Source organism: Cucurbita moschata, unplaced genomic scaffold (assembly GCF_002738365.1).
Source record: "Cucurbita moschata cultivar Rifu unplaced genomic scaffold, Cmos_1.0 Cmo_Scf00024, whole genome shotgun sequence".
Lineage (NCBI taxonomy): Eukaryota > Viridiplantae > Streptophyta > Magnoliopsida > Cucurbitales > Cucurbitaceae > Cucurbita > Cucurbita moschata.
The window spans coordinates 2,092,383-2,104,853 of record NW_019268540.1 but is presented as its reverse complement, the minus strand read 5'-3'; the positions used below and the strand labels follow the sequence as shown (position 1 = coordinate 2,104,853).

Below are 12,471 nucleotides of genomic sequence, written 5' to 3'. Positions count from 1 at the left end.
CCCCCCCGATGAGCTCTTTCTGTTTTTTCAATTAACAAATATAGCAATATCATTTGACCTCTCTCAGTGTATGGTGTTTTTAACTGGATGATAGTATTTTTTTCCCCCTTTCTATGATTTAGTGTTCAGTTTTGTTTCTTATATAAAAGATCTAATGTTCAGTTAAGGATATGATAGATGTTAACAGGTTTTGAAGGAAATGCTCTCTCTGAAAATTAAATTCATTATCTGCTTTTTTTTTGTCTGCTCCTTTGGGTTACTCCTTTTGTTTATATATCGTAGTTAATAATCCACATCCTTCATTGAACAGTCATGTGGAGTTGAGGCAGACATTGATGTCTGTTATTGAAAACTGCCGATCAATAGAGCGTTTGTTCTTTGAATCCTCAAAAACAGGTTTAATATTTTCCTCATTTGATATCCTCTTTTCAGTCTTTCTAGTCATCTGCTTATTCATCGCTAGTTTGGAAATTACAGGCAGAGATGACAGCTTGAAATCACCGACATGTGCTGATCTAGTTCACAGCTGTCCTCGTTTAGTGTCTTTAGCTCTTAGAGGATTTAAACTCCATGATGATAAAGTTGGCAAACTTGTTAAGGTATTCTCTGCAGTTACAAGGAACTTTGTGATGCACGCATACACGATCATTTCTCTTGCTGATTTTAGATTCTTATATTTCAACAATATCTAAGAACTTAACTATTCTATGCCTGATTATTCTAAATTTTAGGACATTGTCTTTGAGGTACGCCATGTCTAACATTATTTATTTATTTTTTAAAGAAAAAACACTTGAATATTCTAAATAAGCTATTTTACTCTTCGTTTACCTACTAGTTTTTTTTTTTTTTTCCCTCGGATATTTGCAATTTACTTCTGTTGTGTGTATTTGTGTCGATGCTTTTGGATCGTACTAGTACACCATAAAGGGGCCATGAGGGTTTGAAATGATTGAACTCTTTTCTTTCATGTTAGTCTTATGATTAGATTATTGCTTTTTAATACTTGATTCTGCATTGTTTGATGATTACATTATAAAAATGGTCCCGAGTCTTCAATCGGAGAATTGGAGAAGTTTTTATTTTATTTTTTTTAATAAATTAAAGGCAATGGTAAGGAAGATCATTAAAAAACTAGACCTTTTTTTAAAAAAATATTTTTAGAGGAAATGGAATTTGAAAACAAAAATATGGTTTTGATCATCTGAATTGTTTTGACTAAGAATGCTCCAGTCAGGGTAGATTGCACAATGAGGAAACCTTCTTTGAAGTTTGAACTCTACTTTAGGTGCCTAGCTGATATTGAGTAAAGACTCAAAAGGAAAACTTTCACCTTCTTAGGAACTCTAGCTCAAATTTCCTTAATTAAACATGGACCAGAGGACCCCTGTTCCTCACAAAGCTTGGCCTATGGAAACTAATTCAAGAAAACAGCACTTCCTTCAAAATCCCAATAGGTAGTTGGAACGGCTGATTTGCTCGTGTAGATTGGTTTTTTCACGATCTCTTTGGCCATTGTTGGTGGTGGTGGACTCAAATACTCTTGTATTGTGTAATTTCATGGAGGTTTTAATCTCAATAAACTTATTTCTTTAAAAACTTTGTCCAGGGACTTCGAAAGCTGAAATATGTTGACTTTTCAACGTCTTACTCAATTACCGGAAGCTTTCTTGGGTAACTGTTCTCTTTAGTTGTTTTCTTTGTTATTCCTATTGATATACCGTAATAATGTTTTGGATAACTGAAAGGACCGTCTATGTTTCCTCAGGAACCTTGGCAACAATGGTGGTAATTTATTGGAGGTCTTGATTTTAAGAGATTGTATGCATCTCAAAGAGGTCATGATCATTTATTATTTTGATACCTCATTTCTCGAACATTGCTGTAAGCCTTTGATTTTTTCATATGCAGGTGGAAGTTGCTCGTTTCATGACATCCTTACTTGCTGGAGATTTCAAGTTTCTTCGACATCTAGTGAGTAGATGGAAATTGACAATTATTTTCTTCTGAGTATCTAGTAAGGTTCAGAATGATATTTAATTGAATAATTACGATATTCGTGAAACAGGATATATCCAATAGGGAAGGGTTGGCATCTGAGGGTGATTGGTACGAGAGATGCTACAATTCAAGGTAATATTTCATTGAAAAAAATCTTACTATAATGCTCAATATTTGCTTGGATTCCCAGAAAGTTCAACTTTCATACCTCTTTTTGGTTGTTTTTTTAACTAATTATTTATCTTCATCCTCTTAATTAAGAAAAAGTAGGTCTAGGTATCTACATAACTTTGAGATTTCATCAACTAATTTTTATTGACTATTTTAATGGACAGGATCATTCCAATTGAGCAAGTAATGAAGGAAAGGCCTGATGTATGCTTGCTGGCTGATTTTCCATCAGAAGGAAGGTAATCACTGGTTAGGATGTATATAGAGTCAGTGGACTTGGGTTAAGGCAGATTTTGTTAACGTTTTGGTAGAGAGATGAGTTTCTACTATTTACCAACTTTTTTGTTTTTATTATTTTAAACAAAGAACAGACTTTTCAATTTCAAAGAAAGGAAACAAAAATTGTTCAGGATACAATCCCCCATTCGGGAAGAAAGAAACCAGAAAGTGAAACTGACAAGAGAAAATGAATTCAAGCCAAAGAAGACATATATCGTTAAAAGCATTATTATCAAACAAAGAACACAAATAAGAAGACTTAAAGCTTGGCCGAAACAAATTTCTCCCTCCAAGAAAAGAGTTTCTAGATTTCAGAATAGTTTTGGACAGGCTTCTGGGTTTCATAGAGATGAAATTAATGATTTGAGCAGCTAGGTCTTACTGATTCATATAAAAGTATAGCAGACTATGGAAGGAAATAGTATTTGGAGAGAACGAAACCCTATAAATGCGTAAGAAATCGTTGTAATTTTCCTCTTCCCATGTTAATATGAATCAACATTTCTTTTTTCATAATTTTCTGTTAATATTTTGGCTCCTATGGTCTCTCCTACAGGAAATTTGTGGTTGACATCCTTAAAGCATTTCTAACCGTGTATTTTCCTTTTTTGTTTTGCATTGGGATCTCTTTGCAGTTACTTTGAAATTGAGCAGATGCTGGAAAGTGAAATAAACAGTGATGTTAGTCTGCCATCACAGCTGAGCGGTCACACATCTGATTCGATGTTTATGAGCTCTTCAGAAGGCAGCTATAACAGCGATCAAGGTAGCGGCAATGAGGATGGTCGAGAGGCCAGCTATGTAATATATGAGGAGAGCTCAGATGAGGTGGATTTTCTTATCCTGTAGGAGGAGAGTTTTAAGCAAGAGCTGGTAGTTGCAGCAACCAAATGAATTCGGTAAAGACACTCTCTCTTCCACCCAAATACACAGACACACACTTGAATATAAGTATAGTAGGATTATATTTTTCCAAAATGCATCCAAAAGTCTAGTTTGCGATTGGGTTGCAGTAAACATATTAGTCAAAGTGATACTGAACTGCTGACAAACTTTTGAACTTTGTCTGCTTTCCTTCACCATAAAAACAAGGAAAACTACCAGCCATTTTATCATTACCTGTTGGAATTTGCAAAAGCAAGCCATAGATGGGTGACTAACACTTATTCTCAATTGTAATTGGAATATGCGTTAACGTACACTATTCAGTTGTGAAATTGATGCCACATGCAAACAAACAAAAACACATACGTGCACGCCCACGTGCACACACAAAGTAGAAGAGAAAGGAATGACAGAGAAGGGATAGGAACCTATGTTTCCAACCCAAAACTCAACACACACACACACACACACATATGTATATATATATTTCTTAGAAATATGAATAGGAAAATGTTAAGATATATTATTAGGCAACGGTATTAACATTTGGGTCTACACGAAATCATAGAAGTCACAGGAAATATTTGAATCTTTTTCAAGTTTATCTAACCTTCTTTTCTTGAAATGTCGCTGAAGATACTTAGCATTAGTGGTGGTTTTCCTTGTAGGGAGGATGCTTCGACGCATTACAATATGTGGTAGGCATTGGGTGCCGGCATGAGTGATTTGATGCTTCGATTTACCGAAGATTGGACCAGTAGCCTGGTTGACTTGACATCCCCATTTAATTACGGAGATACAACCAAAAGCTATATCCAGGTAGCATCCTTCCTTACAAACCTTTCTTTAGAAGAGGAAATACAAAAATAAGAGTAGAGAAGAGTGGAGATTTAGTACCCCCTATCCCCTTCCCTCGTTATTATATCGTAGATGATCATTCGCATCGTTATCGTCGTTTCATACAGAGCTCTAGATCCTGATGATGTTAATCTGCCATGAATGTAAATTTTGTCATACCTGCTTTTGTAGCGCATTTGTATTCTGATCCAACTCAATAGGAGTTGGAAGTTACTCGTCTAATTGAACAGCATTTTGTATGAATCAGCAATTCAAATTATAGCCATTGTCTGATGAGTTCAGTTATTGCTCTCCTTGTATCCCCTTTGGTTTAAGCAAATCTTGGTAAGATGGTTGCTGGTTGGTATTGCCTTTTTCCTCTCTTTTCCCTTTCTTGATTGGCACCTTCATTTCGCCCAATTATGACTGAAAATAGGGAATTTCTTCTTAGTTGATTAATTACTTAAATCTGTCTCTCTATATGGAGCATTCTTGTGATTTTAACTTCTGACTTGCAATGAAAGAGAGCAGTTTTAATTGTTAAGTTTATTATCTTTTAATCTCTCTCGAAAGTGGTGTAATTACACGGTCAATCGTGTACTTAAGATTTTAAACTATTGAGTTATGTTCATGCTGATAAACTATGTATCGAATGAATTTTAATGTTATTTTGGGATTAAATTTGAGTATTTTTATGACTGATTTTTTTTTTTTATTCTAAGCATTAAGCTATCGATCTTATATATGTATTTATAAAAATAAATAACAAGATATCAATACATTTTTGTGAGGATTCGAAAATAGCTAACCGTTTGGAATATAAAACCATGCTTGAAATCACTCTCTATAAATGGCAAAAAATTAGATTAGAATGAGAAATAGAAATAGAATTTGGATACGATGTTCATTAAAGTTTACGACTTTTAAATAAATACAAACTATCAACTAACCCTATATATATACCTTATATATATAATTAAAATTTGTAAAGAAGATAAAATATACTAAAAATCAAATTCTAAAATAAAATATACTAACGACTCTAGAAAATATATATATAAAATAAAGATAAAAAATATATATATAAAATAAAGAAAAAAATATTAACTGAATTACCGATATCTAAGATATACTTCATAACTAATTATTAAAATATATTTTCTAAATATCATATTTTAATAATTTTACTATAATTTTCATCCTGATTTTTTTTTTTTTGCTAAATATTATTTATAAAAAAAACTATATATTTTTTTGTTTTCGAAACTATCTTGGTTTTTTAAAACATTAATAAAAAGTAAATAACAAAATAGAACTCAAAAAAAAAAAAACAAAAATTAGTTTAAATAATTGTAAAAAAAAGTTTGAATTGATTAAAGCATGTAGTAAGAAATTAAAGGTTAAAATATCTGTTTAAATAATTATAAAAAAAAAACTTTTTAATTTATTAAAGTATATATTTAAAAATTATTCGTTAAAATAATCCCTTCGAGAAACTGATTTATTTACAATAAATTTTATTTGGTTTAAAAGTTAATTTGAATTTTAATTCAATTTAAAACTATTTTTTAATTTAAAAAAAATTATTTTAGTTTTTAAAAACATTGGTCTAGAAAGTAAATCAAAAAGAAAAATAACTCACAAATTCATAAATAAATAAATATATTTATCATAAAAGTATAAATAGAAGGGGGAGGGTCAGAGGTTAAAAATTAGACTTACGGTGCCGGAATTTTGCAGCAACTTGCTCGCCGACTCTCTTCTATGGCAAGCGGCGGCGGAAATCAACAGCAACCGTACAAACCCTACCGGCATCTGAAAACCTTGACGGCACACACACGCGCCGTCTCCTGTGTCAAATTCTCCAACGATGGAACTCTCTTAGCTTCCGCCTCTCTCGACAAAACCCTAATCATCTGGTCCTCTTCCTCCCTCACCCTTCGCCACCGCCTCGTTGGCCACTCCGAAGGCATCTCTGATCTCGCCTGGTCTTCCGATTCCCATTACATTTGTTCCGCCTCCGACGATCGCACTCTACGCATTTGGGACGCCCGTTCTTCCACCGGCGAGTGCGTCAAAACCCTACGAGGTCATTCCGATTTTGTATTCTGCGTCAATTTCAATCCTCAATCTAATTTCATTGTTTCGGGTTCCTTTGATGAGACGATTCGGATTTGGGAGGTGAAGACGGGCAAGTGCCTTCATGTTATAAGGGCTCACTCTATGCCTGTTACTTCTGTTCATTTTAATCGTGATGGTTCGCTTATTGTGTCTGGTAGTCATGATGGTTCGTGTAAGATTTGGGACGCTTCTACTGGGACGTGCTTGAAGACTCTAATTGATGATAAGGTCCCTGCTGTATCGTTTGCTAAGTTCTCGCCCAATGGCAAGTTTATACTTGTTGCTACTCTCAATGATACCCTTGTAAGTTTTCAGACTGAGGTCTTGTGTTTATTGGCTTTCAGTTTTTTGAGTTTTGAAATTGATTTCTTGATGATATGATGCTGGTTGGCTATTGATTATTGAAACCATTGAGATTGCTGGAAATATCGCAATGCTATTTTCAGAATGGAATTTTGTAAGGAAAGAGGAAACTGCGAGCTAATCTTGTTGAGGGTATAAGTACTGCATTGGCTAATTAGGAGGAAGATCATGGGTTTATAAGTACCATGTTGGCTAATTAGGAGGAAGACCGCGGGTTTCTAATTAGGAGGAAGACCGCGGGTTTCTAATTAGGAGGAAGACCGCGGGTTTCTAATTAGGAGGAAGACCGCGGGTTTCTAATTAGGAGGAAGACCGCGGGTTTCTAATTAGGAGGAGGACCGCGGGTTTCTAATTAGGAGGAGGACCGCGGGTTTCTAATTAGGAGGAGGACCGCGGGTTTCTAATTAGGAGGAGGACCGCGGGTTTCTAATTAGGAGGAGGATCGTGGGTTTATAAGTGCCACGTTGGCTAATTAGGAGGAAGATCATGGGTTTATAAGTAAGGAACACTATCTTCATTGGTATGTGGTCTTTTGGGGAAACCAAAAGCAAAGCCATCAGAGCTTATGCGCAAAGTGGACAATACCATACCATGGTGGATGTTCGAGATTTCCAACAAATGTGAGGGATTTTCTGGATCATAAACGTTCCTACTGTTTTTTCCATCTAGAATAAGAATGTGCTATCAATTCATGCTCGCACGGTCTTCTCGTTTACCTATTTTTCCTTTTACTTTGCTCCTTCAAAACAACTGTCCTACTCTGAAACTAGCTTAAGCCCCAAATCACCCACCAAATTATTCAAGATATTGCATTTCCTAATGCCTGCCCACCCCTTTGGCATGATCCGATAATCCAATCCACGTTTGGAGAAGAAAACTGAAGGCATTTGCAGGAAACCCTTATTTGATTGAATACCGAAGGAGGAACCTTTTTGGGCTGTTTAAGTTTCTAGCAATGGTGCACTATCAGTCTTCTTAATGTTTCTAACTTCTTAGTGAAATTAGATGAAGATTGATTTCTTAAATTTTCTACTTAACGAAATTTAGATGAGGATTGATTAAATATGTATTGTGGTGTGGTTTCTTAAACCAGTTGAGTCATATGGTGACATTCCAGGATCAGGGGTTTTAACTTAGAACAGACAAAGTTCAGAATGATTAATCCCGTTGTATCCTTGATTACATGCCAGTCGATTAAAAGCATAGGATGAGCTTCAGGACATTTGAAAATCCTGAATTATTAAGATTCTGAAATTATTCCGAACTGCTTATTATATTATGTCTGCAGGATATAAGAACATTAAAATTTATAGGCAATTATCGTACTCAATAGATATGGTGTATATTTTTGGGATATATAGATCTGTCAACTCCACAAAATTTAGCGTAATCATATCTCGTCTATAGTCAATTTGAAGATTTCCAGTTCCTGTCTTCTTAATTTGTGCTACAAGTCTATGAACTATGTGCAGTATGTAGCTCCAACTTGTCTGGTTTTTTTTTACGAGAAAGTCAGCCTTCATTGAGATAAAATGAATGAATAGAAGAATAACCTCGAGTAACTAGCTCGAGTATGACAATGTCTGAAGGATTGGCTTTTTCTTTAGTATAAGAAGAACAAGCTCGAGTATTTAGTTTTGGTGACTAACAACCAACTAAGTTCACCCTACTTAGAATTTTTATATTTAGAATGTTCTGTTGGCTAGATCAAATTTAGTCCTTCGCAACTTGGTATTCAAAAACTACGGAATTTTGTTGGAGAGAAGTAGCAATTGTGATTTTGTATTCATATGATTAAGTGCAGCTTTATACCGGTAGTTGACACAATTAGTGTATAGCTTTTGTGATGCACACTTCTTTTAACTTATATTTTGTATTTGGGGTTGCAGAAGCTATGGAACTACTCAGCTGGGAAGTTTTTGAAGATATATACGGGACACGTGAATAGAGTCCATTGCATCGTGTCCACGTTTTCTGTCACGAATGGAAAATACATCGTCAGTGGATCGGAGGATAAATGTGTGTACATATGGGATCTACAGCAGAAAACCATGATTCAGAAACTTGAAGGCCACACTGATGTTGTCATTTCTGTATCCTGTCACCCAACTGAGAACAAGATTGCATCTGCAGGACTTGATGGGGATAGATCAGTGAGGGTGTGGGTTCAAGATTCATGACACGCTGATCGTTCGACATCTTTGCATACTTAACCAGAGGCAAGTTAAGGAAACAAGACATGAGGAGAAGCTGTACAATCTGCAATGATTTCTGAATAATGTTTTCTACGGATACGGTGCAACCAGGCATCGTGAATCGATTTCTCTGGCAGTTGTATATATGAACGCAGGTACGGAGTGTCGTTATCTTTTTTCCTTTTTCCTGTGACAATTGATCCCTTAACATAGAGTAATTGTATTCTTAAATGTGGAACTGGGAATCTGATTATATTTGGTGAGGAAATGGAATGAGTTTTCACTAGAGATGGAAAAATAGTTTTCAATAATTCTTAGCTCAACATCAGACAGCAATTCTCTTCTTTGGCATCGTGTGTGCTTTTTTAGAGAAAATTACAAACTGGGAATGGTAAAGCACATTTTATGTATCACAATTATGTAGATGCTGAAGCATGTGGTCTTCAAGTTTGTTTGAACTTTTAGGTGAGCCTGATAAGAAAAAATGATTCTTGATGTCTCCTCGGTTCGGGTTTTGGTAGAGCACGGGTGCTCCTAGATTAGTAGGGTATGGCTCCGATGAGTTGATTTACAACAAATCTAGATGTTCGAGTTTTTTTTTTCTTTTTTCTTTTTCTTCTTCTTCTTCTCGCTCTTTCTTTGGAGTCTTAACACATTAACAAAGTAAGCAACACCGAACGCAAATGGTGAATTATAGTCCTCTAAGAAGGTCTCCCCTCATCCAACTAGGGAGGTCAATGGTAATATATCACTTGAGCTTAACGAGTGTACTTAGCAGAATTCAGCTACAGGAAAATTAAGAACGCAGAGCCTTTCTCCCTTTTTATGCTTGTTTTTTTCTGTCTTAAGAATGAGTGATTGTCCTTGCACTTACGCTCCGCGTTCTTTACAAGCCTAACCAGTGCATCTTTGTCCTTCTCCGGAGAAGCAAAGCAATCCGCTCGTTCGAAATCGTGTATCACACTCATTTTCTATATTATAATAGAATTTATTTTATCTAAGTTCACAAACATTCATCATCAACAATCCAAAATTTAAATTTGAGGAGATCCCACAAGAAAAAAGAAGTGGGATGTTGCTTAAGATGTGCAATTGATAGACAAATGAGAACAAACGCAAAGGAAGATTTCTATATCATGTGTGGAAAAATAAATAAAATAAAATAAAATACCTTTTGAACTCCAAAAGAAGAGAAAATTAAAGCTAAATTAAGCACAAGTCAATAGTAATTGAGGTTGGTTCGAATCTTTATAAGAAAAAATTAACGCTTTGTTTAATTTTCTTAATTTAATAGTGATTTTGATTCTCCATGAATTTTAAAAAAGAAAAAAAAAACTATTTTCTCTATTCATTCATTCCTCCAAGCATATAACATCAAGGAGAAATCCAAACCCTGCAACTTCGAATCTTTACTCTGTTGACAGTAAGAAGAAGAAGTAGTAGAAGAGGAAGAAGAATCAAAACTGGATTGGCTATGGCTTCCACTGCTCTTATGCGTTTGAAACATGAACACAGCACTACTCATGGCGGAGCTTCCAAAAAGCCAATTATGAACATCCCACATCACCTGCACCGGAATTCCGTCCACCACAATTGTATGATTACCTCTGAACTTCCATTTCAGCCTCTTGATCTGCATCGCTGTCTTGCTGTCGATTCGAATCACCAAACTCGGTTCCTTCAATCCTCCACTAGTATCGCATTCGATCCACAGATTGTGCGTTTCTCCTTTCTCGCTGAACTGAGCCTTCGCGTAGTACGATTTCTTCCCGAACACGTGCTCTCTCCTCGCCACAAATACCGCCGCTGTGGCCGTGGTAGTGGAGACGCCGGTGATCTTCTTGGAAGCTTCCGTCGGTAAATCACCGACGAGAAATACGAGCTCTCGATCGAACACCACAGCAACGAAGAATCCTTCCTCCGGCTCCGGTCCGCAGCCGAATTTAGCGTTTGTTAAATCCCAGTATATCTCCATTTTATTGAAATCAACGTCGACGATCTTCGATCCTCTCTTTTTGGAGAACAGCCACGGCTTAATTTCTACCTTACAGAGGCATTGATTAGCAGAGTTTTCGATTTGAAGCGAGAGACCTTGTCCCATCAAATGCTTGGTCCATGTTAGAACGATGAAGCTCAATCGGCCGCGTAACTTGCACTGGTAGACGCATGTGACTAGGTTTTGAGCAGCTTTACTGATACTCGAAGACGACGAAGAAGAAGAAGACGAAGAATCCGCAATTTGGACGCCATTTTCGCCGAAACAAGAAGGAAAATCCTTCATAATACCAAAATTTCCTTAGATTATTCAAAATGCACACACTTCGTGATGAAATCGGAGATGAAATCAACTGAAATTGATGAAGACAATCTGATTTGGGGTTTCCGCCATGAGAGAGAGAGTATGAAATTGGGAATTTGGGGGTAAAACACAGATTTATACGAAGTGAAAGGCAAATGGAATGAATTTATTATTTATTTATTAATTATTATTATTTTTGGGGATTAAGAGAATAATTAATGGAATGATTATGGGCATTCTTTTACTGACATGAACACATGAAATTTCAAACCTTCAAAATCACTGCTTCAAAGCGTGCCTAACAACTCATAAATTACTATTTCTTTCCATATATATATACATACAAATAATTCCAACATTTTCTTCGTCCCCACAAATTCCTAATAACGTTACAAATCTTCGATTAAACGAAGAACAGACGAATGAATAGAAAAAAAAACATTTATCATCGGTTACCTAAACATGTTTATATTTAAATCTAAAGTTTTATTATCCAATAATTTATAAAATATTATATATTGGAGATTATTGGTAGAGAGTCCACGTCTGCTAATTAAGAAAACGATCATGAGTTTATAAGCAACGAATACATCTCCATTACTACGACGTCAATATCATATTATTAGAATCGTATAACAACGCGCACACTCGATCTAGATGAACACAAAGAACATGATAGAGAAAATGCATCAGAATATTGGCTAAAGAATTTGTATTGATGACTACAAATATGTACACTAGCAGACAATTCCGAGAAGAATATTGACTAAAGGAAAGTATTATATGTTTAGCTTACTATATATATAGTTTTACCAGATATAACATATAATAATCTACCGAATATAGTTTTTTACTCCTATTTACTATTTATGGTAATTTATGACATTTACCATATATAACTTTACTATCTATAACGGTAGTAGTTCTTAATATTGTGTGCACGGTTCAATGGTATTTTTGTAATTAAGCATCACTCAAATGTATCTATTTCAAGTGCATTACAGGTAGAGTGCTCTTGAAAATTTCCCCCTACATTCTTTTCCACTCGAGTTTTTTTTTTTTTACTTATTATTTTTATTTTGGAAAATAAATAATTTAGAATATTTAAAAAAAAAAATCATTTTCCCACCATTTGAAGTTTTAATAATATGCCATTAGATGTAGTGATTGGTATGGTTTCCCAAAAAAAATAAAATAAAAAATAATTGACTTTTTGTCCTTTTTTTTTAATTTTAAAATTTAATTAGTGACTATATATATATATATATATATATATATATATATATATATATATATATATATATATATATATATATATAT

At 34.8% G+C, this 12,471-nt stretch overlaps 3 protein-coding genes across 4 annotated transcripts in view; 2 read left to right on the top strand and 1 right to left on the bottom strand.

Annotated features, from left to right (window-relative positions):
• LOC111461067 (F-box protein At4g02760-like) overlaps window positions 1-4,552 on the top strand; it is a 7,949-nt gene extending 3,397 nt beyond the window's left edge. Inside the window, exons 5-13 of one of the 2 annotated variants that reach the window (XM_023104510.1) lie at window positions 311-396; window positions 478-599; window positions 1,610-1,674; window positions 1,769-1,838; window positions 1,912-1,974; window positions 2,069-2,133; window positions 2,337-2,411; window positions 3,087-3,350; window positions 3,987-4,552. In XM_023104510.1, the coding sequence (XP_022960278.1) occupies window positions 311-396; window positions 478-599; window positions 1,610-1,674; window positions 1,769-1,838; window positions 1,912-1,974; window positions 2,069-2,133; window positions 2,337-2,411; window positions 3,087-3,300 (760 nt within the window). In that variant the 3' untranslated portion in view covers window positions 3,301-3,350; window positions 3,987-4,552. The remainder of the gene's footprint in view (window positions 1-310; window positions 397-477; window positions 600-1,609; window positions 1,675-1,768; window positions 1,839-1,911; window positions 1,975-2,068; window positions 2,134-2,336; window positions 2,412-3,086; window positions 3,351-3,986) is intronic. The other variant, XM_023104509.1, reaches the window with a different exon arrangement.
• A 1,327-nt stretch (window positions 4,553-5,879) lies between these two features.
• Window positions 5,880-9,177, top strand: LOC111461176 (COMPASS-like H3K4 histone methylase component WDR5B). The gene is made up of 2 exons (XM_023104675.1): window positions 5,880-6,597; window positions 8,547-9,177. Exons 1-2 carry the CDS (start codon window positions 5,938-5,940, stop codon window positions 8,835-8,837), a joined length of 951 nt encoding a protein of 316 aa, XP_022960443.1. The 5' UTR covers window positions 5,880-5,937; the 3' UTR covers window positions 8,838-9,177.
• A 989-nt stretch (window positions 9,178-10,166) lies between these two features.
• On the bottom strand, window positions 10,167-11,316 carry LOC111460596. Its single transcript, XM_023103793.1, has one exon. It carries the CDS (start codon window positions 11,131-11,133, stop codon window positions 10,201-10,203), a length of 933 nt encoding a protein of 310 aa, XP_022959561.1. The 5' UTR covers window positions 11,134-11,316; the 3' UTR covers window positions 10,167-10,200.
• Window positions 11,317-12,471: the final 1,155 nt, after the last annotated feature.

What these genes read in the sequence shown, in the direction of transcription:
- LOC111461176 (XM_023104675.1), top strand. Translation starts at nt 5,938, where the DNA reads ATGGCAAGCGGCGGCGGAAATCAACAGCAACCGTACAAACCCTACCGG. An exon ending in CTACTCTCAATGATACCCTT is followed by an intron (nt 6,598 to 8,546) that starts GTAAGTTTTCAG and finishes TTGGGGTTGCAG; the next exon opens with AAGCTATGGAACTACTCAGC.
- LOC111460596 (XM_023103793.1), bottom strand. Translation starts at nt 11,133, where the DNA reads ATGAAGGATTTTCCTTCTTGTTTCGGCGAAAATGGCGTCCAAATTGCG.